The sequence below is a fragment of the Anomaloglossus baeobatrachus genome, chromosome 2 (genome assembly GCF_048569485.1).
Source record: "Anomaloglossus baeobatrachus isolate aAnoBae1 chromosome 2, aAnoBae1.hap1, whole genome shotgun sequence".
Lineage (NCBI taxonomy): Eukaryota > Metazoa > Chordata > Amphibia > Anura > Aromobatidae > Anomaloglossus > Anomaloglossus baeobatrachus.
The window spans coordinates 862713-887078 of record NC_134354.1 but is presented as its reverse complement, the minus strand read 5'-3'; the positions used below and the strand labels follow the sequence as shown (position 1 = coordinate 887078).

The following is a 24366-nucleotide window of genomic DNA, read 5'->3' as shown; positions in this document are numbered from 1 at the left end:
CTCTCCTTGCCGGGACAACCCATCGGCGTTACGGTGGTCACTGTCTTTCTTGTGGCGAATGGTGAAGTGGAAGGCTCAAGCACAACAACCTCCTATTCGTCCTGGAGACAATGTGTAGCCAGCTAAGGAGGTTGTGGTCCGTATCCACGATGAAGTGACGCCCGTATACGTAGGGTTGCAGACTCCCACTTATGGCTAGGCATTCCTTTTCCATCATGGAGTAGGCCACCTCCCTCGGTAACAGCTTCCTGCTCAGGTACAAAACTGGGTGTTCGTGGCCCGTTGAGTGAACTTGGCTGAGTACCCCGTTGAGGCCAAAGTCACTGGCGTTGGTTTGTATTGCAAACGGCCGCATGACGTCGGCTGCCTGTAGTACTGGGAAGCTGCACAGGGCGATCTTGAGTGCCCGGAAGGCTGTCTTGTAGTCCATTGTCCAATCGACTGCGGTGGGCAGCTTCTTCTTGGTGAGGTCTGTCAGGGGCTTCGCCAGGCTACTATAGTGTGGAATGAACCTCCTATGGTATCTGGCGGTCCTCAAGAAGGACATCATCTGCTTCTTAGTTTTGGGGGAGGGCAGGATGTGATAGCATCCACTATCTCGGGCTCTGGCATCAGAGTCCCCAGCCTACCCGATGACCCAGGTAGAGGACCTCACTCATGCCCAGCTGACACTTCCCCTGGCTTAATGGTCAAGGCTGCCTAGTGGATCCACCTGAGCACCTGCTCTAGATGCTCCAGGTGATCTTCCAGGTGGGACTAAAGATGGAATGTCATCCAGATACATGGCCGCGTATCCTTCAAGTCGTCCCTTGAGCAAGGTGTCGAACATTCGCTGAAAAGTGGCAGGGACATTTTTTATTCTGAATGGCATGATCGTGGACTTATACAGTCCAAATGGGGTGATAAAGGCAGAACATTCCCGGGCCTCATGGGTCGGGGGTTCTGCCAATATCCCCGGCTCAGTTCTATGATGGTCAGGTACTTTGCCTCGGCCAACTGATTGAGCAGGTCATCTATGCGTTGCATTGGGTACGCATCGGCAACCTTGACAGCGTTTAGCCCCCTGTAGTCCACGCAGAACAGAGTTGTTCGGTCCTTCTTTGGGACGAGAACTACAGGCTAGGCCCAAGTGCTGTTGGATGCCTGGATCACCCCCAGCTTCAGCATCTCGTCAATCTCCTGGCGCATGTGCTGCTGCACCTCCAGGGAGACCGATATGCTGAATGCCGGATTGGGGGATGATCCCTGGTGTCCACATGATGGACGGCCGACTCTTCCTTTCGGGCTGGCTGCTAAACAACTCCCAGAAGAGGTGTAGTGTATCCCACAGCTGAGACCGTTGGTCCTCCAAAAGCTGGTGGCCAATCTCCACATCTTCGATGGATCCACCTTCCCTGACCTGGACAAGCATATCCAGGCTGGTGTCTGTTTCTCCCTCTTTGGGCAGATTGCACACGGGAAGTGCACAAGCCTCCCGCTCATGATGTGCCTTCATCATGTTCACGTGGAAGGCCTTCCATGGGTGGGTTTCAGGGTGGCCAGGTACGTTACAGGGTTGAGCTGCTGGTACACGAGGTATGGGCCTTCCCAGGCCACCTGAAGCCTATGCTGTGATACGGGAACCAGTACCCACACTTTTTGACCCACTTGGTAGGTCCTCTCACAAGCATTCTGGTCATACCAACGCTTCTGATTGGCCTGGGCTTGACCCATATTGTCATGCACCAGCTGCGTCAAGGCCTGCATTTTGTCCAGGTAGCGCATAACATACTCGATGACCGACACTCCAGGAGTGACCAAGTCCCTTTCCCAAGCTTCTTTCACCACAGCCAGGTGGCCCCACACACATCGCCCGTACAGGAGCTCAAAAAGTGAGAATCTCATTGAGGCCTGTGGAACCTCCCGATAGGTAAATAACAGGTGTGGGAGATACCGCTCCCAGTCATGCCTGTGGGAGTCAACCAACTTCTGAAGCATCTGCTTTAGGGTGCCATTGAACCGCTCACACAAGCTATTAGTCTGAGGGTTCTAAGGGCTGGCCGGCCACTAGTTGTTGCACCTGGATTTGCTTACAAAGGGACTCCATCAGCTGCTACATGAATTGGGTCCCCGGTCAGTGAGCATTTCCTAAGGAAAACCCACTCGGGGGAAATCTCCAGCAAGGCGATGGCCACCTTGTCAGTCCGAATGGACGACAAGGCTACCACCTCGTGGTACTGTGTGGCATAATTTACAGTTATTATAGTTAGTACGAAGCGTTTCGCAGAGCTGCTGGGATGGCCAGCAGGCCAACTAGGTCCACAGCCACCCTCCTGAAAGGCTCGTCAATGATGGACAAAGATATCAGTGAGGCTTTGGGGCATGGCCCCGCCTTCCCCACGCTCTCACAGGTGTCACATCAGCCCCCATTTTTGGCTACTAGAAATGCTTGGTTAACCTGGCCTTGGTCTTCGCGATCCCTAGGGGTCCGGCTATTGGAATCCCATGTGTGATCCGCAACAACTCCACCTGGAACAGATAGGGTACCACTAACTGTTGGTCCCTGGGCCACACCTCCGGTGAACCCTGCTAGGACGTGACCCAGTACAGCCGTCCTTGGTCCCAGATCACCCACTCCGGGTCTGAGTCCAAGGGAGGCTGTGCTGTCTGCTCCTTAAGAGTTTTCAGGCTGTTGTCAGCTTCCAACCCTGCCTGAAACCCCTGACTAGACGTGGCCAAAATAGATGAAACTGCCACATCTTCTGTCAGTTCCCCAGGACCTGTGTCCTTGTCTCCGTTAGACTCTGCTGCCACTTGGTCGGAAGTGTAAAAGCTTTCGGACCTCCATGAAGCTCCTTGGGCACCAGCACTCCCAACGCGATTGACAGTGGCTACGGCCGCTGTTACCACGGGTCGTGCCTGTTTCTCCTCAGTTACTGACCAAGTCGCCGGTTCATGCAGCATTACCTGGCTTCCTGACACCCTGGTTGTGGAAGAACCCTGCAAGAGATTTTACCTGGGAGCTCTTCCGCTCCTGTGACAGCCCCACCCCAGTCTCAATTGCCTGTCCCCCCCATCCCCTATCTTGTGGCGGCGGCAGATCCCTGGCGTGAGGTCTCATCCAGGGGCCCCGCATTCCCTGTGGAGGCCTCCACCTCCAGCACTGGTTTTCTCCCTGCAGAATCCTGTCCTCTGCTTATCCTTACAGAGGACAAAAGGTCCCAGCACACTGGCTGATTACCTGTAAAGGCATAGTCACACTTTTCTGTGACCTTTCCGCTGCCACAGCTGTAAATCCTGTGTGTGTGTGTGTGTGTGTGTGTGTGTGTGTGTGTGTGTGTGTGTGTGTGTGTGTGTGTGTGTGTGTGTGTGTGTGTGGTATAAAGTGTAAGCGAAGTTCCCAGAGTTCACTCCCCCCTCCCCTACAGCAAGCACAGGTAATATAGAGAAATTAACAACATCAACAGGTCAACACTGTCTGAAGGATCAGCACTTGGGATTTCAGTGGCCACATACTGGGAGACTACCCGCCCCAAATCTGTCTCAAGTGACACATTTGCAGGAATATTTGCAGTTATTCCCACTTCCCTCATCCGGTGCCCCAATCCAAATAAACCTTGACGACAGGCAGCACCGGTTCAACGCCTTCAATTCCGGAGACGATAAGGATTTTCCCAGGTACCAAATCTTGGGGGACACCATCTCGTGCCGTACCAGGGTCATCTCAGCGCCGGTGTCCCACAGCCACATGGCCACAGCCTGGCCAATGGTGACTGGTTGGAAATTGACAAGGGACCTACCACCACCCCTGCCCACACACAGCACCATGGACAGTTTTTGGGACAGGGACAGAGTCTTGTGACGCTGGGGATACATGGTCTTGAAGTGTCCGACTTGATTGCATAGGTGGCACCTTCTGGGTTCTGCCACGGGCCTAGAGAGGGAAGTCGAAGGGGCGAAGGGGACACCCCCTGCAGTCTAGGAGCAGGAGAGACCTTTTCAGGATTCATCTTACCCCCTCTCCAGGTGCTGCTAGCAGCCTTCTTGGCCTCAGGGGCCCGATTTTTTTTTTTTTTTCGTGTAGTCATCCGCCATGGCGACTATAGCAGAGGACCCCTTTGGCTTTTGGTCACAGGTGAACTGGCGGAGGTCTTTGGGGCAGTTCTACTAGAATTGTTCTGTGATGAACAAATCCAGGATCTCTGGGCTGGTGGTGAGCTTCAGGACCTTGGTCCAGTGGTTGGCAGCTCTCACGAGGGCCCGCCTGTAATCGGCCCAGGTGTCTTCTGCTCCCGTACTGAATTTCTTGCAGTAGGACTTTGGAGTTAGGTTTTACTGTTGGATCAGCGCCTGTTTGATGACGTCCTAGTCCTAGGTCTAATGGCAAAGAAAATTCCAAACTCCAAAATTATGTTTTTTGGTTGCCACAAAATTGTTTCAAAAAGGCAATAACAGGCGACCAAAGCTTAGCATCTGCGCAAAAATGGTACCGTTAAAAACGTCAGCTCGAGACGTAAAAAATAAGTTGTCACTGAGCCCCAGATCATGAAAACAAATTTGTATCGACCTGAGGCATCATATGGACACATCAGTTTTACCATATAGTAAACACGATGAATAAACCCCCCCCGAAACAATCCTGCTGTAATCCCACTTTTTTTTGCAATTCCAAAATTAATAAATTACTAGGAAACAATAACCAAAACAACAAATGAAAAAATCCCCAAAAAAAAGATATCTTTGTTACAGTCTTGTTAAAAACAGTCCAAAAAGTGCACAAGTAGCCATAAAAGGGTTATCCGTGAGAAGGGGACCTGTGCACCAAAGTGTAGCTGATAAAGTACCGGAAGGACTCAAAAGGATGGCTAAATGAGGTCACGTCCCAAAAATATTGGAAGATGTACTTTCCCTATGTCCACTCGTTCCTACCTGTCAGCGGAGTGTCAACACACTAATACTTGGTGCCACCGCTCCACGTCGGCTGTCCCTCACTTACCCTGCATACAAATTATAACACAAGTCCACCATCTTTTTTGTTAAAGTGCAAGTGCAATGACAGGTAGGAAAGAGTGGACATAGGGAAGGTACATCTTCCAATATTTTGGGGACGTGACCTCATTTAACCATTCTTTTGAGTGCGTACTCCTGCCGTTACTTTATCAACTACACTTTGGTGCACAGGTCCCCTTTTCACGGATAACCCTTTTTATGGCTATTTGTGCACTTTTTGACCGTTTTTAATAAGACTGCAATAAAAATATCTTGTAGGGGTTTTTTCAGTTGGTGTTTTGATTGTCAGACGTACAGTTACAGATAAGTTATGGTTACAAACAGATACATAGATTTATCTTTTACCTTGTTCCTTTATGATTAGGCCTGGTGCTGGCTGGCACGGGGGGGGGGCATTGTGGAGCCACGGGTTTTCCTGGGAGTCCTCACACGTGTACCACACGTGACGTCTCAGAGAAGAATACTCAAAAAATGTCCGCACTGGTTTTTATGAACCTACGTACCCTCCATGTCCCCTTCCACCTTGTGACCTAAGACTGGACTGAAAATGGGCTGCGCTCCCAGTTTACAGAAAGGTATAAATTTGCAGTTTTTCCCATATCTCTGCCCCTGAGTGTCCCACGCAGAAGATATGTCCATTATATTTCCAGTCATGATTTGATCTTTCCATAGTTATGAAACATGATAGGTCTGTGGGCTTCTCACTGTGAGATATTCATTTTGCGCTAATCTACATGTCACATTTTTAATAGAAAATATGTGATGTGCGGCTCGCCGTTGTGAAGCCGGAAATATGCCTCCCCTATATATGGGACCGAAGTGCTCACTAATATTGTAACTCTTACAATGGAGCCTCCAAGTCTAGGACCCTGGTTTGAAGCTTGGTTGTAAAACTTGGAAATGCCCGGCCATCTTCTTGGCTGAATGCTCTTCATAGCAGAGGGTTGCTTCTACTTGGGAACTTCTTTAGCTTAATTGGATTTGTCTCCTTGGACATTTGGTGACTATATCTGGGGAATTCGTCGCTGCAGGGAAGGGAGTGTGTAAATGAACAGTGACAGCTGACTGACCTGTAACTGTCATAATCATCACAATATTTCTCAGAATAATCCTCACAGGTGTCTTTTATATGCCCTGGCTTCTGATGCAATAGATCCGTGTCTATGACGAGCTGCTGCCATGTACGGTGATTTCTACGTTCACTTTTGCTTTACGGGTATTCATTTTCTGTCTTCAGGGAGTGCACACGTGGTGGCTTCTGTAACTTCATGCATCTAAAGCCCATCTCCCGAGAGCTGCGCAGAGAGCTGTATGGCCGACGGAGGAAGAAGTAAGCTGACAAGTCTCCTGTAGACACACTTAATCTTCCATGTTTTTTGTCATAAGCGATAAGTTAATGTTTTTTAGATGGGCAGGTTCTGCCTGGTCTGGTCACAGCCGGTCTCTATTTTTTTCTTTATTGATAATTGTGTCCGTATCTGACTTTCATAACGCTTCCCAACATTATCTCAAAATCCAGATTTACTAGAACATGCTACGGCCATTGTCTAGCTGCATTGTCTATTAACCGGTTTTGAGTGGTTGTACCCCAGTTATGGCTGACCTCAAGAGACTGAGCATTATAGCACAATAAGCTTCTTCCGGGCCCTATTCCGGTGCTGGGCTGTGCTCACACACCGTTTCTGCTGGATGGGTTGTTTGGGAAATATCTCAGCATTGTATTGTTCTCACACCTCTTTTGCTCCTGAAAGGCATCATGATTCCTTTTTTTTTCTTCAGGCATCGTTCCCGCTCCAGATCCCGTGAACGTCGCTCTCGTTCTAGAGACCGCGGCAGAGGTGGTGGTGGTGGTGGTGGTGGTGGTGGTGGTGGTGGTGGTGGACGTGACAGAGATCGACGGAGGTCCAGAGACCGAGAGAGGTCGGGACGTTTCTGAGCCTCTGTTTTTATTCCATGCGGTGGGAGTTTCCAGTGACTGAAGTTGGCGGCAGGGGCTGCACTCATCAGCTCTGGGGGGGAGGGGATGCTGGGATGTATTTCATTTTTTTTTCTAAGAGCCAGGCTTCTGAATAAACATTTGTAGTGATCCAGTATCTAGTGTCAGTCTGTTCCATGAGACGCCACCATATGGGGCGCCATCTTTGGCTGTGTAGACTCACGCCATGTGGCGAGGTTGCACCTCCAGTCGGACGCCTGTGCCAAGATTCTGGTGATAAGGTGACACATTCCTGGCTCTAGAGAATCCATGGAGCAGTTCGGTACGTAAGCTGCAGTATAAATATGCTGTTGTATGCGACGGCAGTAAGTATCACAACTGTACGGAGCACAGGGCTCACAAAAAAAAAAAAAAACCTCTCACCCCTTTGCCTTAGGAACAAATTTTGGTTTTAGAAATCTAGTTTTTTCAATCCGCTCTTGGAGGAAACTTGCCTTTTTCCGTTGATTTAGATGTATGAGGGCACGTGCAGGTGCAGTTTACACCACTAACTTTACCACATAATGTACTGAAAATGAGAAAAAATTCTAAGTGGGGAGAAAAGAAAAAAAAAAACATAATTCCACCACGTGATTCTCTGTCAGTACAATTACATTGACGCCAAACTTGTACCGGGTTTTTGTTTTTTTTATATTATAGTTGTTAAATAAATTGTCACCCTTTGAGAAAAACATAAATAAAATAAATTTGTATTGTCGCCAGTTTCTCAGACACCACTTTTTTCTGTTCCTGTTGATGGACCTATTTCTGAGCTAAATTTAATGTGATATTTTGATAATTTCTTCGGCGCTCCATTGGGAGACCCAGACGATTGGGTGTATAGCACTGCCTCCGGAGGCCACACAAAGCATTACACTAAAAAGTGTAAGGCCCCTCCCCTTCTTGCTATACACCCCCCGTGGGATCACGGGCTGCTTCAGTTTTCAAGCTTTGTGCGAAGGAGGTCAGACATCCACGCATAGCTCCACTGTTTAGTCAGCAGTAGCTGCTGACTATATCGGATGGAAGAAAAGAGGGCCCATACTAGGGCCCCCAGCATGCTCCCTTCTCACCCCATTCCTATTGGCGGTGTTTGTTAAGGTTGAGGTACCCATTGTGGGTACGGAGGCTGGAGCCCACATGCTGTTTTTCCTTCCCCATCCCCCTGAGGGCTCTGAGGAAGTGGGATCTTACCGGCCCCCAAGCCCTGAGGCCGGGCTCCATCCACAGACCCGTAGAACCTGCTGGATGCGGAGCTGGGTACCGTTCAGGGACAAGACCCTGCAACTTTCAGGTACTCTGTGTCCCCGTATGGACAGGCCGCGCACACTCCAGACTTGCTGGGTGTGCTAGTGCGCCGGGGACAGTAGCGCTGCGCGCTGGGGTTACAGTCACTGCAGTTTCGCTGAGGGACTTTATGTGTTGGGGACTGCCGCGCCGGCCGCCCCTGGAGCGGCGGCGCGGCTGAGACTTGTGGTGCGCCGGGGACTTAGCGCCGGCCGTGCTTTTACGACGGCGGCGCTTATAAATCTAGTCCCCGGCTTTTGCGGCCTAGCTCCGCTTCGTTCCCGCCCCCACCCTGTCAATCAGGGCAAGGGAGAGACGCTGTACGATAGTCAGCGCCGAGGGCTGGAGTCTGATTTACATACTCCAGCCCTCTCACTGGGCACAGTGGGACGCCAGTTCCCGCTCTTTGTCTGCACACGCCCAGGGCCCGCCCCTCTCCACAGGACGCCGGCAGCCATTCCTACATGCAGTCTGGCTGGAGAACGGACACAGGCTCTGGGAGACCCAGACAAGGGATTTCTGGCGACCACACACCCGCGTTAAGCGGGCGGTAAGCAGCACATTAGTGCTGGCCCCACTAGTGCCACAGTGTTATATTGGTGTATTTTTTTCTCTATACCATATATATATATATATTGCACTGTAAGGTCGCTTCTTGGCTGTATACCCTATATTGCTCTGAGGAGACGACAACATGTCATCCGCAAAACGCAAGGGTGCCAAGACACAGGCTGTATACGCTGCTTGTGCCGCTTGTGGGGCTGATCTACCGGCAGGTTCCAAAGACCCCCATTGTGTGCAATGTTCGGTCCCTGTGCCACTTCGTCAGCCGGAGTCTATGGTGGTAGTGGCCCAGGCAGAGTCACCGGTGAACCCTGTCCCGGTGACGGGGACAGAGTTGCAGTTTTTGCTGACAAGATGTCTGTCACTATGACAAAAATCCTAGAGACCTTGCAGGCCAGGACGGTCACTCAGACCATGGACACTGCTGCGTCAATGTTCCCCGGTCCCCCTCAGTTGGAATTAATCCGTGCTTCAAGGGGGTCCCAGACATCTCAGGCTGAAGGCTCTGACTCAGATGACAGTCCCAGGCAGCCTAAGCGAGCTCGCTGGGAGAGACCCTCCACGTCATCACGCGGATCAGGGTCTCAGCGAGAAGAGTCTCTGCGTGATGAGACAGAGGAGGGTGATCAGGAGTCTAATCCTGACACCGCTCTCAATCTGGATACTCCTGATGGTGACGCCATGGTAAATGACCTTATAGCGGCCATCAATAGACTGTTGGATATTTCTCCCCCAGCCCCTTCAGCAGAAGAGGCAGCTGCACAGCAGGAGAAGTTCCATTTCAGGTACCCCAAGCGTAAACTGAGTACTTTTCTGGACCACGCTGACTTCAGAGAATCAGTCCAGAAACACCAGGCTTATCCAGACAAGCGTTTCTCCAAACGTCTTAAGGATACACGTTATCCCTTTCCCCCTGACGTGGTCAAACGCTGGACCCAGTGTCCAAAGGTGGATCCCCCATTCTCCAGGCTTGCGGCTAGATCCATAGTTGCAGTGGAGGATGGGGCTTCACTTAAAGATGCCAATGACAGACAGATGGACCTTTGGTTGAAATCTGTCTATGAAGCTATCGGCGCGTCATTTGCTCCAGCATTCGCGGCCGTGTGGGCACTCCAAGCTATTTCAGCTGGTCTGGCACAGGTGGACTCTATCATACGTCCAGCAGTGCCGCAAGTGAAGTCCTTAACTTCGCAAATGTCTGCGTTTGCGACCTATGCTATCAACGCTGTCCTGGACTCTACGAGCCGTACCTCAATGGCGTCTGCCAACTCGGTGGTTTTGCGCAGAGCCTTGTGGTTAAAAGAATGGAAAGCGGATTCTGCTTCCAAAAAATGTTTAACCAGCTTGCCACTATCTGCAGACAGACTGTTTGGTGAGCAATTGGCTGAAATCATTAAACAGTCCAAGGGTAAAGACTCCTCCTTACCCCAGCCCAGATCAAGCAAACCTCAACAAAGGAGGTGGCAGTCGAGGTTTCGGTCCTTTCGAGGCTCCGGCAAGGCCCAATTCTCCTCGTCCAAAGGGACTCAGAAAGAGCAAAAGGGCTCAGATTACTGGCGGGCTCATTCACGCCCCAAGAAAGCAACCGGAGGAACCGCTTCCAAGGCGGCTGCCTCATGACTTTCGGCCTCCTCCCTCCGCATCCTCGGTCGGTGGCAGGCTCTCCCGCTTTTGCGACATTTGGCTGCCACAGGTCAAGGACCGGTGGGTAACAGACATTTTGTCTCACGGGTACAGGATAGAGTTCAGTTCTCGTCCTCCGCCTCGGTTCTTCAGAACTTCCCCACATCCCGACCGAGCAGAGGCTCTTCTGCAGGCGGTGGGCTCACTAAGAGCAGAAGGAGTGGTGATCCCTGTTCCGCTTCAGGAACAAGGGCAAGGTTTTTACTCCAATCTCTTCGTGGTTCCAAAAAAGGACGGCTCGTTCCGTCCTGTTCTGGACCTAAAGCTGCTCAACAAGCATGTGAACGCCAGGCGGTTCCGGATGGAATCCCTCCGCTCCGTCATTGCCTCAATGTCTCAAGGAGATTTCCTTGCATCAATAGACATCAAAGATGCTTATCTCCACGTGCCGATTGCTACAGAGCACCAACGTTTTCTACGTTTTGTGATAGGTCACGAACATCTCCAGTTCGTAGCTCTGCCATTTGGTCTGGCGACAGCCCCACGGGTTTTCACCAAGGTCATGGCGGCAGTGGTAGCAGTCTTGCACTCCCAGGGACACTCGGTGATCCCTTACTTGGACGATCTACTTATCAAAGCACCCTCTCAAGAGGCATGCCAACACAGCCTGAATGTTGCGCTGGAGACTCTCCAGACTTTCGGGTGGATCATCAACTTTTCAAAGTCAAATCTGTCACCGACTCAATCACTAACGTATCTTGGCATGGAGTTTCATACTCTGCCAGCGATAGTGAAGCTTCCGCTGGACAAGCAACGGTCACTACAGACAGGGGTACAGTCTCTCCTTCACGGTCAGTCGCACTCCTTAAGGCGCCTCATGCACTTCCTAGGGAAGATGGTGACAGCAATGGAAGCAGTCCCGTTTGCACAGTTTCATCTGCGCCCACTTCAATGGGACATTCTCCGCCAATGGGACGGGAAGTCAACTTCCCTGGACAGGAAAGTCTCCCTTTCCCAGACGGCCAAGGACTCTCTGCAATGGTGGCTTCTTCCCACCTCATTATCACAGGGAAGATCATTCCTGCCCCCTTCCTGGGCAGTGGTCACGACAGACGCAAGTCTGTCAGGGTGGGGAGCAGTTTTTCTCCACCACAGGGCTCAAGGGACGTGGACTCAGCAGGAGTCCACCCTTCAGATCAATGTTCTGGAAATCAGGGCAGTATATCTAGCCCTACTAGCCTTCCAGCAGTGGCTGGAAGGAAAGCAGATCTGAATTCAGTCGGACAACTCCACAGCGGTGGCATACATCAACCACCAGGGAGGGACACGCAGTCGGCAAGCCTTCCAGGAAGTCCGGCGGATTCTGCTGTGGGTGGAGGACAGAGCATCCACCATATCAGCGGTTCACATACCGGGCGTAGAAAACTGGGAAGCAGACTTCCTCAGTCGCCAGGGTATGGACGCAGGGGAATGGTCCCTTCACCCGGACGTGTTTCAGGAAATCTGTCGCCGCTGGGGGGTGCCGGACGTCGACCTAATGGCGTCGCGGCACAACAACAAGGTCCCGACGTTCATGGCGCGGTCTCGCGATCAAAGAGCTCTGGCGGCAGACGCCTTAGTGCAAGATTGGTCGCAGTTCCGGCTCCCTTATGTGTTCCCACCTCTGGCACTCTTGCCCAGAGTGCTACGCAAGATCAGATCCGATTGCAGCCGCGTCATACTCGTCGCCCCAGACTGGCCGAGGAGGTCGTGGTACCCGGATCTGTGGCATCTCACGGTCGGCCAACCGTGGGCACTACCAGACTAAGGCTATGTGCGCACGTTGCGTAAAAACATGCAGTTACGCTGCGCTTTGTAGCGCAGCGTAACTGCATGCATCCTGCGGCCCCTGCACAGTCTATGGAGATTGTGCAGGGGCCGTGCGCACGTGGCGTCTAAGAGCGCAGCGCTTCGGCTACTGCCGAAGCGCTGCGCAAAAAGAAGTGACATGTCACTTCTTTCCTGCGCTTTGCCGGCAGCTCCTGCTCTGTCTATGGCAGGAGCTGCAGGCAGAGCGCATGGAATCGGCGCTCACTACGGACATTTCTGCAGCGATCTAAAGCGCACATGTGCTCTTCAGATCGCTGCAGAAATTTCTGCAGGGCTTGTACGCAACGTGCGCACATAGCCTTACTGTCCCAAGGGCCGTTTTTCCATCGGAATTCTGCGGCCCTGAACCTGACTGTGTGGCCATTGAGTCCTGGATCCTAGCGTCTTCAGGATTATCCCAAGGAGTCGTTGCCACCATGAGACAGGCTAGGAAGTCCACTTCTGCTAAGATCTACCACAGAACGTGGAGGATTTTCTTATCCTGGTGCTCTGCACAAGGAGTATCCCCCTGGCCATTCGCGTTACCTACTTTTCTTTCCTTCCTGCAATCTGGGTTGGAAAAGGGCTTGTCGCTCGGCTCCCTTAAAGGGCAAGTCTCGGCACTATCTGTGTTTTTTCAAAAGCGTCTAGCACGACTTTCTCAGGTGCGCACGTTCCTGCAGGGGGTTTGTCATATCGCCCCTCCGTACAGGCGGCCGTTAGATCCATGGGATCTAAACAGGGTACTAGTTGCTCTCCAGAAGCCGCCCTTCGAGCCTCTGAGGGATGTTTCACTTTCTCGTCTCTCACAGAAAGTGGTCTTTCTAGTGGCGGTCACGTCTCTTCGGAGAGTGTCTGAGCTAGCAGCGCTGTCATCCAAGGCTCCCTTCCTGGTGTTCCACCAGGACAAGGTAGTGCTGCGCCCCATTCAGGAGTTTCTCCCTAAGGTGGTATCCTCTTTTCATCTTAATCAGGATATCTCCTTGCCTTCCTTTTGTCCTCATCCAGTTCTTCGGTATGAAAAGGATTTACATTTGTTAGATCTGGTGAGAGCACTCAGAATCTACATTTCCCGCACGGCGCCCCTGCGCCGCTCGGATGCACTCTTTGTCCTTGTCGCTGGTAAGCGCAAAGGGTCGCAGGCTTCAAAAGCCACCCTGGCTCGATGGATCAAAGAACCAATTCTTGAAGCCTACCGTTCTGCTGGGCTTCCGGTTCCATCAGGGCTGAAGGCCCACTCTACCAGAGCCGTGGGTGCGTCCTGGGCATTACGACACCAGGCTACGGCTCAACAGGTGTGCCAGGCAGCTACCTGGTCGAGTCTGCACACTTTCACCAAACATTATCAGGTGCATACCTATGCTTCGGCGGACGCCAGCCTAGGTAGAAGAGTCCTGCAGGCGGCAGTTACCTCCCCGTAGGGGAAGGCTGTCTTCGCAGCTCTAACATGAGGTATTTCTTTACCCACCCAGGGACTGCTTTTGGACGTCCCAATCGTCTGGGTCTCCCAATGGAGCGCCGAAGAAGAAGGGAATTTTGTTACTTACCGTAAATTCCTTTTCTTCTAGCTCCTATTGGGAGACCCAGCACCCGCCCTGTTGTCCTTCGGGATTGTTGGTTTTTTTCGGGTACACATGTTGTTCATGTTGAACGGTTTTCAGTTCTCCGATGTTACTTCGGAGTGAATTTGTTTAAACCAGTTATTGGCTTTCCTCCTTCTTGCTTTAGCACTAAAACTGAAGCAGCCCGTGATCCCACGGGGGGTGTATAGCCAGAAGGGGAGGGGCCTTACACTTTTTAGTGTAATGCTTTGTGTGGCCTCCGGAGGCAGTGCTATACACCCAATCGTCTGGGTCTCCCAATAGGAGCTAGAAGAAAAGGAATTTACGGTAAGTAACAAAATTCCCTTCTTTTTTATTGCATTTTTGGACAGAGAAATTTCTGTCCTGGTGTTCCAATTTTATTTTTCAAACTACAAGACCCGTCAGTTACCAAATATGATTCTATTTTTGGAATTGGGGAAAAGTGTGATGATTCAAACTTTTATTTTTTAATAATATTAACCTTATAAGAGGGTAACGGGACATGTCCTGGTTGGAGTGAGTCACCGAGGTGCCTAGCCTCGGACACATGAAACCCAGAAAATGGGCTCCAGCTCCTATAGTGCTGAGAGGGTTTTTAATGGGCCGGGTTTTAGGAACGGTCACTAGAGCTGGGTGGGACTGGCCATTCCCTTCCTCCCAGTTCCAGATTTTGGATGAAGTAATAAAAGGAAACTAACCTACCGTATTGGTGCAGTGAAAAAGTGTTGGTCAGCTCTGGAAGATGCTGTGTTTGAGGACGTAAGAAAGACCTATATGGACTGCTCTGGTTGTATAAGTTTTCCTAATACTTATGCCAGAGGAAAGGTTGTTTGTTTTGTTTTGGAGGTTTATGGACTTTAGGAATAAATCTTCCCGTGTTTTGTTTTTTTCTTTCTATAAACCACGCTGCCTGTGATTACCTCGACTGCTGCCGATGAGTGAATGCCTTACAGTTGATGCTTGGAGTGCGGGCAGTGAATCCCAAGCAGCAGAAGCCATTGTGGACTGAGCTTATGTCCACATGATCAATGTTTGCAGCATTTTTGGACCGTGTTTCGCTGCGTCCAAGCACAGTGGATGGGATTTACTGAAATCTCCTGCCCACTGTGCTTTCCATGCCACACGTCAGTTTATGCTTGCAGAGACGTAAGTGTTCTCAGCAGGAGAACACAGTGAAAATCCGCTGCAACCAGAATCCTGATCTTGAGCACGGACGCTGCATTCTCCCATGGAGAACACTTGCGTCACCTTGGGAGGGAAGACGCTGCGTCTGAAATACAGTATCTCCTGATTGTGTCCTGGGTGAAAGCTGCTATTCAGGCTGGAAACATGGAGAAGCTAATCAAACAGCTGGCCCAAGCCGCAGCAACATCAAACTCAGAAAGAGACTAAGAAACTCCAGATGCAGCACCCCCTCCAAGCAGAGACAACGATATCCAGGAGAGGAAGACTGTTAGAAAGGCATTGCAGACAATGACTTCAGGGAATGATGACTTGTTGTTCCTGACTATCTTGGAGAGGGTGGCAGAGCGGGAGAAATTGCCTTGAGAGCAGTGGGAGAGGTTCTGGCTCCATACTTGACGGGGAATCGCAGAAGGAATAATACAACTTAAAACTTCAGGATACCAAGGAATATAGCTGAGATCTTGGCTCAATCCGGTGTTAAGCCTACTTTACACGCTACAATATATCTTACGATGTGTCGGCGGGGTCACGTCGTAAGTGACGCACATCCGGCATCGTAAGGTACATTGTAGTGTGTGACAGGTACGTGCGATTGCGATTGAACATTAAAACGTTGATTGTATACACGTCATTGAATCCTGACGAATTGCACGTCGGGTTGTTCAATGTTCCCGAGGCAGCACACATCGCAGTGTGTGACACCCCGGGAACATTGAACAGATCTTACCTGCGTCCCGCGGCTCCAGCCGGCAATGTGGAAGGAAAGAGGTGGGCGGAATGTTTACGTCCCGCTCATCTCCGCCCCTCCGCTTCTATTGGCCGGCTGCCACGTGACGTCGAACGTCCCTCCCACTCCAGGAAGTGGATGTTCGCCGCCCACAGCGAGGTCGTATGGATGGGTAAGTATGTGTGACGGGGGTAAATCGTTTGTGTGACACGTTCAACAAATTGAACGTGCCGCACATACGATGGGGGCGTTGCAAATCGCATACGATATCGTATGCGAAATTGCAACGTGTAAACCAGGCTTTAAGGCCGCTTTACACGCTACGATATATCTTACGATATGTCGTAGGGGTCACGTCGTAAGTGACGCACATCCGGCACAGTTTGATATATCGTAGCGTGTGACAGCTACGAGCAACAGTGAACGAGCAAAAATACTCACCTTATCGTTGCTCGTTGACACGTCGCTCATTTTCTAAAAATTGAACGTCCTTCTGTGGTCCAGTTGTTCAGCGTTCCCGGAGCAGCACACATCGCTCCATGTGACACCCCGAGAAGTGGATGTTCGCCGCCCACAGCGAGGTCGTTTGGAGGGTAAGTACGTGTGATGGGGGTTTAAGACTTTGTGCGACATGGGCAACAAATTGCCCATGCCGCACAGACGATGGGGGCGGGTGCGATCGCACGAGATAACGACGTGTGTAAAGCAGCCTTTACCCTGGCAGTCTGGGCACAACGGGTGCACCACTGGAACTATTACAGGGATCAGCCTTCCCGTTCGCAGATGTTCCACCTGCTACACCTGGTGCAAAAGTGGCTGCAGCCTGAGACTTCTCCCCCAGCACACATGGTGGAGAGGGTTGTGATTGACTGATTTATACACTCTCTGCAAAACCGATTCAGTGCTGTGTTGCCAAAGGAGATCCCAGAACCCTGATGGCCTGTTGGAGAGTTTTATGGGGTGTCATGGGGCTTCGGCAACACCTTACTGGGGTTCTCAAAGGGGGGCAGACACTCTAAAGATGGAGGGCTAAAACTTCACCAGTGGGATGCTAAAGGCCCAAGAAGAGTCCAAACAGCCTCTGAGAGATGAGTCCCTTGCTGTGGTCTGCTGAAGGTGTCATGCCCCTGAGTATATAGCCACCCGGTGCCTCCTGACCTCTGAGTTCAAGAACTGCAGCATAATCCGGCGCTGCTCCTACTTTGCATACCCCTCTTGCAGTGCAATTCCCCATTCTGGCAAGGGTCCTCAGGCCTACAAAGTGACTGTGAACAATCCACAGGTGTAAGGACTGATAAGGGCCACACTTCCACATATGGTTGTCCCAGGAAAGATGGTTGATGTGAGGTGTATATATGGGATGTCAATAATTACCTGGTGGCCTGCGTCAATATAAAAACGGACCATAGTACTTTGTCTCATGAAGTGGGGGTGGTTAAGGAAGTAATGCACCCTATAATAGTGGGACTTGATTTTTCTGTGTTTTGGGACATGTGGGGGAAAGCATGGTCTTCTGATGCTGACAAGTTTCCATTTTCTTTGGTTTCGGGTGATGTTACCTCATCACCGTCGCCAGCTAGCAATGTTCTTGATCTGGAGGTGTCCCAGGGAAACTTTGGTACCGCTCAGCTCAGGATTTAACTCCTGTAAGGTGCCTTGGAAAATGTTAGTGTTAAATGGAGTTCCACAAGAGGAGTGGGGCAGTAATCAACTTCTTCATTGTTCTATGAATGGTAATTTATTGTATCAGGTGACTAGGTAATAGATCAGTTACTCGTGCCCAAGCCCTATAGATGCAGTGTTAGATCTGACTTATTCTCATGTATTGGGTGGGCATCTGGGGGTAGAAAAGACCCAAGAAAGGGTCCTCCAGAGAGTCTATTGGCTTGGCTGCTATACAAAAATCCAGAATTGCTGTCGGTCCTGTCATAGGTGCCAATTAACCTCCCCAGTGCCCCATTTTCGCAGTCCTCTAGTTCCATTGCCCATCATCGAGAATGCGATTGAACGTGTAGCTATGGACTTAGTGGGACCCCTGGTAAAGTCCGCAAAGTGGCATAAATAGATCTTGGTGGTCCTGGACTATGCCAAACAGTACCCGGAGGCAGTGACTTTAAGAAACTCCTCCGCAAAGTGCATAGCTCTCAAATGGGTCTGGTGAGGGATTGTCTTATAGATCAAGGTTCATGTCCAAGATCATGAGAGCATTATGCAAAGTACTACAGATTTCACAGTGAACGACCTCTGTGTACCATCCGCAGATGGACGGTCTTACATAGAGATTCAATAAAACTCTGAAGGCCATGCTGACGAAGGCAGTGGATAAGGATGGCTGGGACTGTGCCCTACCCTATCTGTTGTTCTCCATAAGGGAAGTTATTCAAGTCCCCACAGGCTTCTCATTTGAGCTGCTTTACGGTCGACACCCTCGTGGCATACTGGATCTGGCAAAAGAGACCTGGGAAGCAGAGACCACACCCTGCAGAAGTGTGATCGGACATATGACCCAGATGCAAGACATGTTTGCCAATGTGATGCCCAATTTGAAGGAACACTTCCTCAAGGGTGTATAATCGGTCGACTAGAGTGTAACTGTTCAATCCTGTACATTGCGTTCTTGTGTTTTTACCCACAGTGGAGAGCAAATTCTTGGTCAAGTGCCAAGGTCCGTATGAAGTGGTGGAAAAAGTTGCAAACGTCAGCTATATAAAGTTCACCAGCCAGGGAGAAGGAAGCCTTACCAGGTTTATCATGTCAATGTGATTAATCCCTGGCAGAACAGAGAATCCGTTTAGGCTCGTTGTCTGGAATAGGAGACATTAGAAACCTTGTCCTGCTACCAGAAGCAGCACTGTCGGGAGGTTTAGCATAAGATTAGAGACCTGATCTCAGAGTTAACCAGTGTCTTGGGGTCCTCCGATTTCACACAATCAACAGAGTGGGAGATGAGTGAACAATCCAAAGATCCTTTATTCCATGCAAATCAGAAGATCCATAAAATAATCCACCAAACAGAGGGTAAAGTAGTCCAGTAATGGCATAAAAGTCCTAGGCGGTTAGTCACAATCCTCCAGCAGTCCATTTCCAGGGATATCAGGGTTTCTCACAGTCTCTGTGGGGTGTCAGCTTCTCCATCAGAGGATCAATCTTACTCCTTCTCACTTGTAAGTCTCACCCAGAATGCCTGTATCAAGGCAACCAGACAGGTTGAGCCTTTTAAGCCCCCACCCCCAGACCTAGAGATGGAGGCACTACAGGGGGTGATTCCCAGTATTTGGAGAGCTGGGTATTAAAGAATAGATAGTTAGGAAATATCCTTGGGGGCTTAACAAAAGGAAAGCAAATGGTAATCGAGGCAAGTTAATTAACCTGCAGACGGGACAAGGAATACACAGAATGAATGGAGCAACTCTCCTAAAATATGAACGTACACAAAATGATACACAACCCCCCATTATTCCACCATCACAACCTCTCCCTCCTTAATAAATGAGTGCGCCATGAGGTCTACACAGACTTCTGGCCACCTCGCTTAAGTCCATGTTGCTCAGCTGTGGATAGTCCCTTGTACAGCGGTAACATTGTAAGGACAAGCTGCCCTTTGTGTCCTCCTTCACTCAAACTGTGTTTCCTGCACCCACTCAACATTGTAGATCTCCCACATCATTTCCTAGGAGAATATCTGTAGGCAGACCGCTCATCACCCCTACCACGCATTGCTTGACTCCAAAGCCAAAGTCCAGATGTACATTCGCTGTTGTGATATTCCTCCTTTGGCCTCCAGCCAATTAAATAACAATCCCTGGTTCATAATGTATCGACTCTGGCTGAACCACTCAGGGATCAGCTATTGTGAGAAATACCCCAGAGTCACAAAATCCCATCACTCTCCATCTATCCAGCATGACCTTCTGTAAGTGCTTACTTTGATGATAGGAGGAACTCTGAGCTGTGGCTCGCACCCCATAAACCCCCCAAGTGGTCAACCAGGAGTGTCTAAGTCATTAGGAAAGTCAATTTGAAGGGATGAGAACTCTTCCCCCATTGTATTTGGCTGTAGAGGATGAACAGGTAGATTCCTCAAACGACCAGCAGGGCAAGTGTCTTGCAAATGCCCAGGCTGCCAACATCGATAACATCTCCTCTGCATAGTACTTCTTCCCATTTGCATTATGGAGAAGACAGTGGGAGAACCTGGTGACAAAAGCCAGAGGCCATACTCTCCAACAGGGGCATCTATGGTGCAGTAATGAGCGGTACACTCCAGTATAGGTGGTGGTACCTCTTCCTCAGGCGGGATGGAATGCACAAAATGCACTGGAGGAGGTAGAGATGCTTGGGGCTCCTTTTGAGTCCTTGAGGAACAACCGAATTGCAGGTGCCCAGGTTGCCCACACCCATAACATTTCTCTGTGATTCACCCAGGGCGTGGTCGAAACTTTTGGGCCCCAGGATTGTGGGCTGTGGCTGTCATTGGACTGTGGCTGGTTGGGGGGCAGTTATAACCGGAGGAGGTCAGAGCACAGGAGCAGGCTGTGGCTTATTGTCCAGAACTGTCCTCCATTGCGGTCGGATAGTAAGAGCCTCATCAGCCAGGGCTGCAGCTCGATCTAAGGTTTGTGGCGTGCGCTCTCGAACCCAATCTCTTATTTGTAGGAACACCTGTATAATATCTTCCAACGCGCGTTTCGCCGTCTTTATCAAGGGAAACGTCTCACGCGTTTGGAAGCCTCCCAGTGGTCCCCTGCTTGTAAGTACTTCTTCTCGAATGATATATGATGCATCTATATACAAATGTATACCTTGGCGTGTTCTAGGCATGATATTCTCACCAGCATATCTGTTCATCCTTGGCTTATAGGATATATATGTGTAATTTATAGTTATAGGCTTTTTTGCAACATCTGGTGCATTGGGCACTATTTACCTAATTAAATACCTATTTGGTTATATATACTTCTATTTTTGATTGATATGTACCTTGCTTTGGATGAGCACATATGCTGAGCACACCTTATGTCTGCTGTAAATGATTGATGCAAAATTCTCTGGACAAACGGAATATATATGGAGCCCTTACACATGTAATGATTTGATATACTCCATCTCTACTCCTCAGATAGTGTTTATCCATAACCTATAAGAGATTATATGTGCCTTTAAGCTACAGGCTCTTTTGTAATAACTAGTGCACTGGGCACTTTATATTTAAATAGTTATCTACCTGGTTATACTTATCTTTACTCAATCTCTATATACTATGCTCTGGATAAACATCTTTGCTGAGCATACTATATATCTGTTTTAAACGATTGATGTAATAAGTTCTCTGGTCAAATGGAGTACATATGGAGTTCTCATATATATATTTGCATATATTGTATATATTTGTGCTAGTCAAATTGACCATTCACACATTAAAGCACTGGCTTTTTACTTGCCATCTTAGGCCTTAATCCTATCTAATTTATCTATGTTTGATATACTCCATCTCTACTCCTTTGACATTGAGATTATACTGTTGTTTTATATATCACTAAATGACCTTGATGTGATCTATACTCACAAGTTTCCTCTATTTAGTCCACATATAGGAATTTAACTAATATTTTCTATCAGTCCAGGGCATTGAGCACTTTCTTTATAATCTTATATTACATTCGGTTTCATATAATTGAATTTGTCCACGTATATAGTAAAGCCCATTAATTCCTAGTCAGGTGTATTTAACCCCATTTTTGGACACCTGTCTGTTGTAACTTAGACCTTATATGATTAATAATATAAGCTACTCTTATTACCTATATATCTAGAGGTTTTAGATTACATCTAGTTGCATGGACTGATTTATTTCATATCACTCCATAGGTATACTAATTGATACTTTGCATTGATCATCTATATTATCCCTTTACAAGTTTTGGGTGGCCAACTGGGGGTCATTTTGTACAATCACTGTTTTATTTCCTTCTCTCTCCCCTTTTTCCTTATTTCTCTTTTGTAATCCCAATTCTTTTAAAAAAAATTATACAATAATAAAAATTGTTTTTTACAGTATGTGTTTCAGTGTTTTTCCTGTAGGTTTTCATGTTTATGCACACTGGAACCACTAATATGTTATCTTGTATATTAAAATATAGAAGAGGTTACAAAGGGGCACAATACAAATACAGTGTAGACAGTAACATAAAAATAAAAGGGATAAACATGAAACTTACTAAACTCGTGTCATATATGTGACATCCAAATTTATGGAGGTAGGGGCTCCAGTAGAAGATGGTAGACTAACGGGCATCACCACAGTTTAACTATGCCCTGCTGAACGGACAAAGCCCAAAAATGAGTTTCTGACTTTTATGACCTAAGTTTACCATCCAATCTATGACCTAATTTTACGATACCTTGTGGGCTGTGCCGAGGGCTTCAGAAAAATAGGTAATTCTAGTTTTTCCGCATATCTTTGCCCCTGGCCACACAGGTAAGAGGATATTAGTGTTATATATTATACAGGGCTGTGGAGTCGGAGTCGTGGAGTCGGAGCTCATTTTGGTGGAGTCTGAGTCGGTATAAAATGCACCGACTCCGACAATATATAATAAATTGGGGACAGTAGTGCAATGCAGAATGTGCTGAATATTTTACTAAATAACATTTAGTATAATGCTTATATTTAAGTGAAAAATGTATTGTAGTACAATGTGAACATCAGACATTTAATTATTTTTATGATACAATAATCAAGATATTTGGATAGAACATAAAATATATTTATTGGAATACAACTTTAGAACACAAAAAACTAATAAATTGTAAATATGTAATACAATATGTAATATATGTATATATATATATATATATATATATATATATATACACACACACATACACACACACACGATATATATGTAATCTACTGTATATTAGATAGTGTATTACATATTTACAATTTATTACAGTTTGTGTTCTAAAGTTGTATCCAATAAATATATTTTATGTTCTATCTAAATATCTTGATTATTGTATCATAAAAATTATTAAATGTCTGATGTTCACATACACATGTTCATGTATTACAATAAATTTTTCACCTAACTATAAGCAATATATGTAGGAGTCGGTGCAAGAGAAATTGAGGAGTCGGAGTCGCAGTTGAAGGTTTGGCTTACCGACTCCACAGCCCTGGCTCACAGTCATCTGTCCAGGTGACTACTTGCGGTAGCTTCTTTTTGGTGTGGTCAGTCAACAGCTTAGCAAGGGCACTATAGTTAGGAATGAACTTCCTATAGTACCCTGCTGTACCCAAGAAGGACATCACCTGCTTCTTTGGCTTGGGGATAGGCCAAGAGGTGATGGCATCAACCTTCCCTGGCTCTGGTTTTAGGATCCCACCACCCACTGTGTCCGAAGTACTGCACCTCCGTCATGTTGATCTGGCTTTATAGTCAGATCAGCGCTTTGGATCCGCCTGAGCACCTGCTCCAGGTTCCCCAGTTGTTCCTCCCAACTGGGAGTAAAGATGGCAATGTCATCCAGGTAAGCGACAGCAAACCCTTCTAGTCTCTCGAGCAGCTGGTCGACCAAGCGCTGGAAAGTGGCAGGGGCATTTCTCATGCCAAGAGATTCATACAGCCCGAATGGGATGATGGTGGACTTTCTTGTGCTTCCTTGGACATAGGAATCTGCCAGTACCCTCAACTCAGGTCCATGATTGTCAGGTATCGGGCCCCGGCAAGGCAATTCAGCAGCTCGAGGCGTGGCATTGGGTATGCATCGGTTGCTGTGATGGCATTTAGCCTCCTGTAGTCCATGCAAAACCGGGTTGTCCGGTCCTTTTTTGGAACCAAAACTACCGGCAAGGCCAATGCACTTTTGGACCTCCGGATCACCCCCAGGGTTAGCATTTCATCAGTCTCCCTTTTTATGTCCTTTTGGAAGACACGGCATGGGGGGATAACTCCCTGTGTCCACCTGGTGGGCGGCTAGCAACGTCTTCCCTGGGACATTCGTGAAGGTTGTCAGGTAGGGTCGGAATACCTCCCACAGCTGGGACCTTTGGTCCATGGATAGCTGTGGGTTGAATGCCGCCTCCTCAATAGACCCTCCATCCCAGACCAATGCGAGCAAGTCCCACCTCCTCAATTTTCATTCTCCTCCTCCTCTGAGCCGACAATACTGAGAACATCTAACAAAACTGTGGCCATTGACTGGGGGGAGATAGATCGTAAAATGTTTTGGGAGGCTCAATTTCAGGACCCCACCTTAGGACTTATCCGCAATGCGGCTGCCCAACCTGGTGGAGGAAATCAGGGGGGAGGTGTATAGATGGGAGAGAGGACTCTTATATCGGGAAAAACCTGCATCCTGCCCAGAGGAACCCTGGACCCATGTACATCAGCTTGTGGAACCCCAGCAGTACAGATGACAACTCTTGCACTTGGCTCATGATGTTCCTGCAGCTGGACACATAGGGGTCAAAGACCCGCACCCGCCTACTGCGTAGCTTCTTTTGGCCAAGGGTCACTCAAGAAGTGCAGAAATATAGAGCCTCTTGTCCTGTGTGTCAACGTATAAGAGGGAGCCCCATG

General features: G+C 48.8%; 1 protein-coding gene across 2 annotated transcripts in view; it reads left to right on the top strand.

Annotated features, from left to right (window-relative positions):
- Positions 1-7404, top strand: part of U2AF1 (U2 small nuclear RNA auxiliary factor 1) — a 54993-nt gene extending 47589 nt beyond the window's left edge. For both annotated transcript variants that reach the window (XM_075332736.1, XM_075332738.1), the window contains exons 7-8: positions 6227-6319; positions 6769-7404. In XM_075332736.1, coding sequence (XP_075188851.1) covers positions 6227-6319; positions 6769-6925 — 250 coding nt within the window. In that variant the 3' untranslated portion in view covers positions 6926-7404. The remainder of the gene's footprint in view (positions 1-6226; positions 6320-6768) is intronic.
- The last annotated feature ends 16962 nt before the right edge of the window (positions 7405-24366 follow it).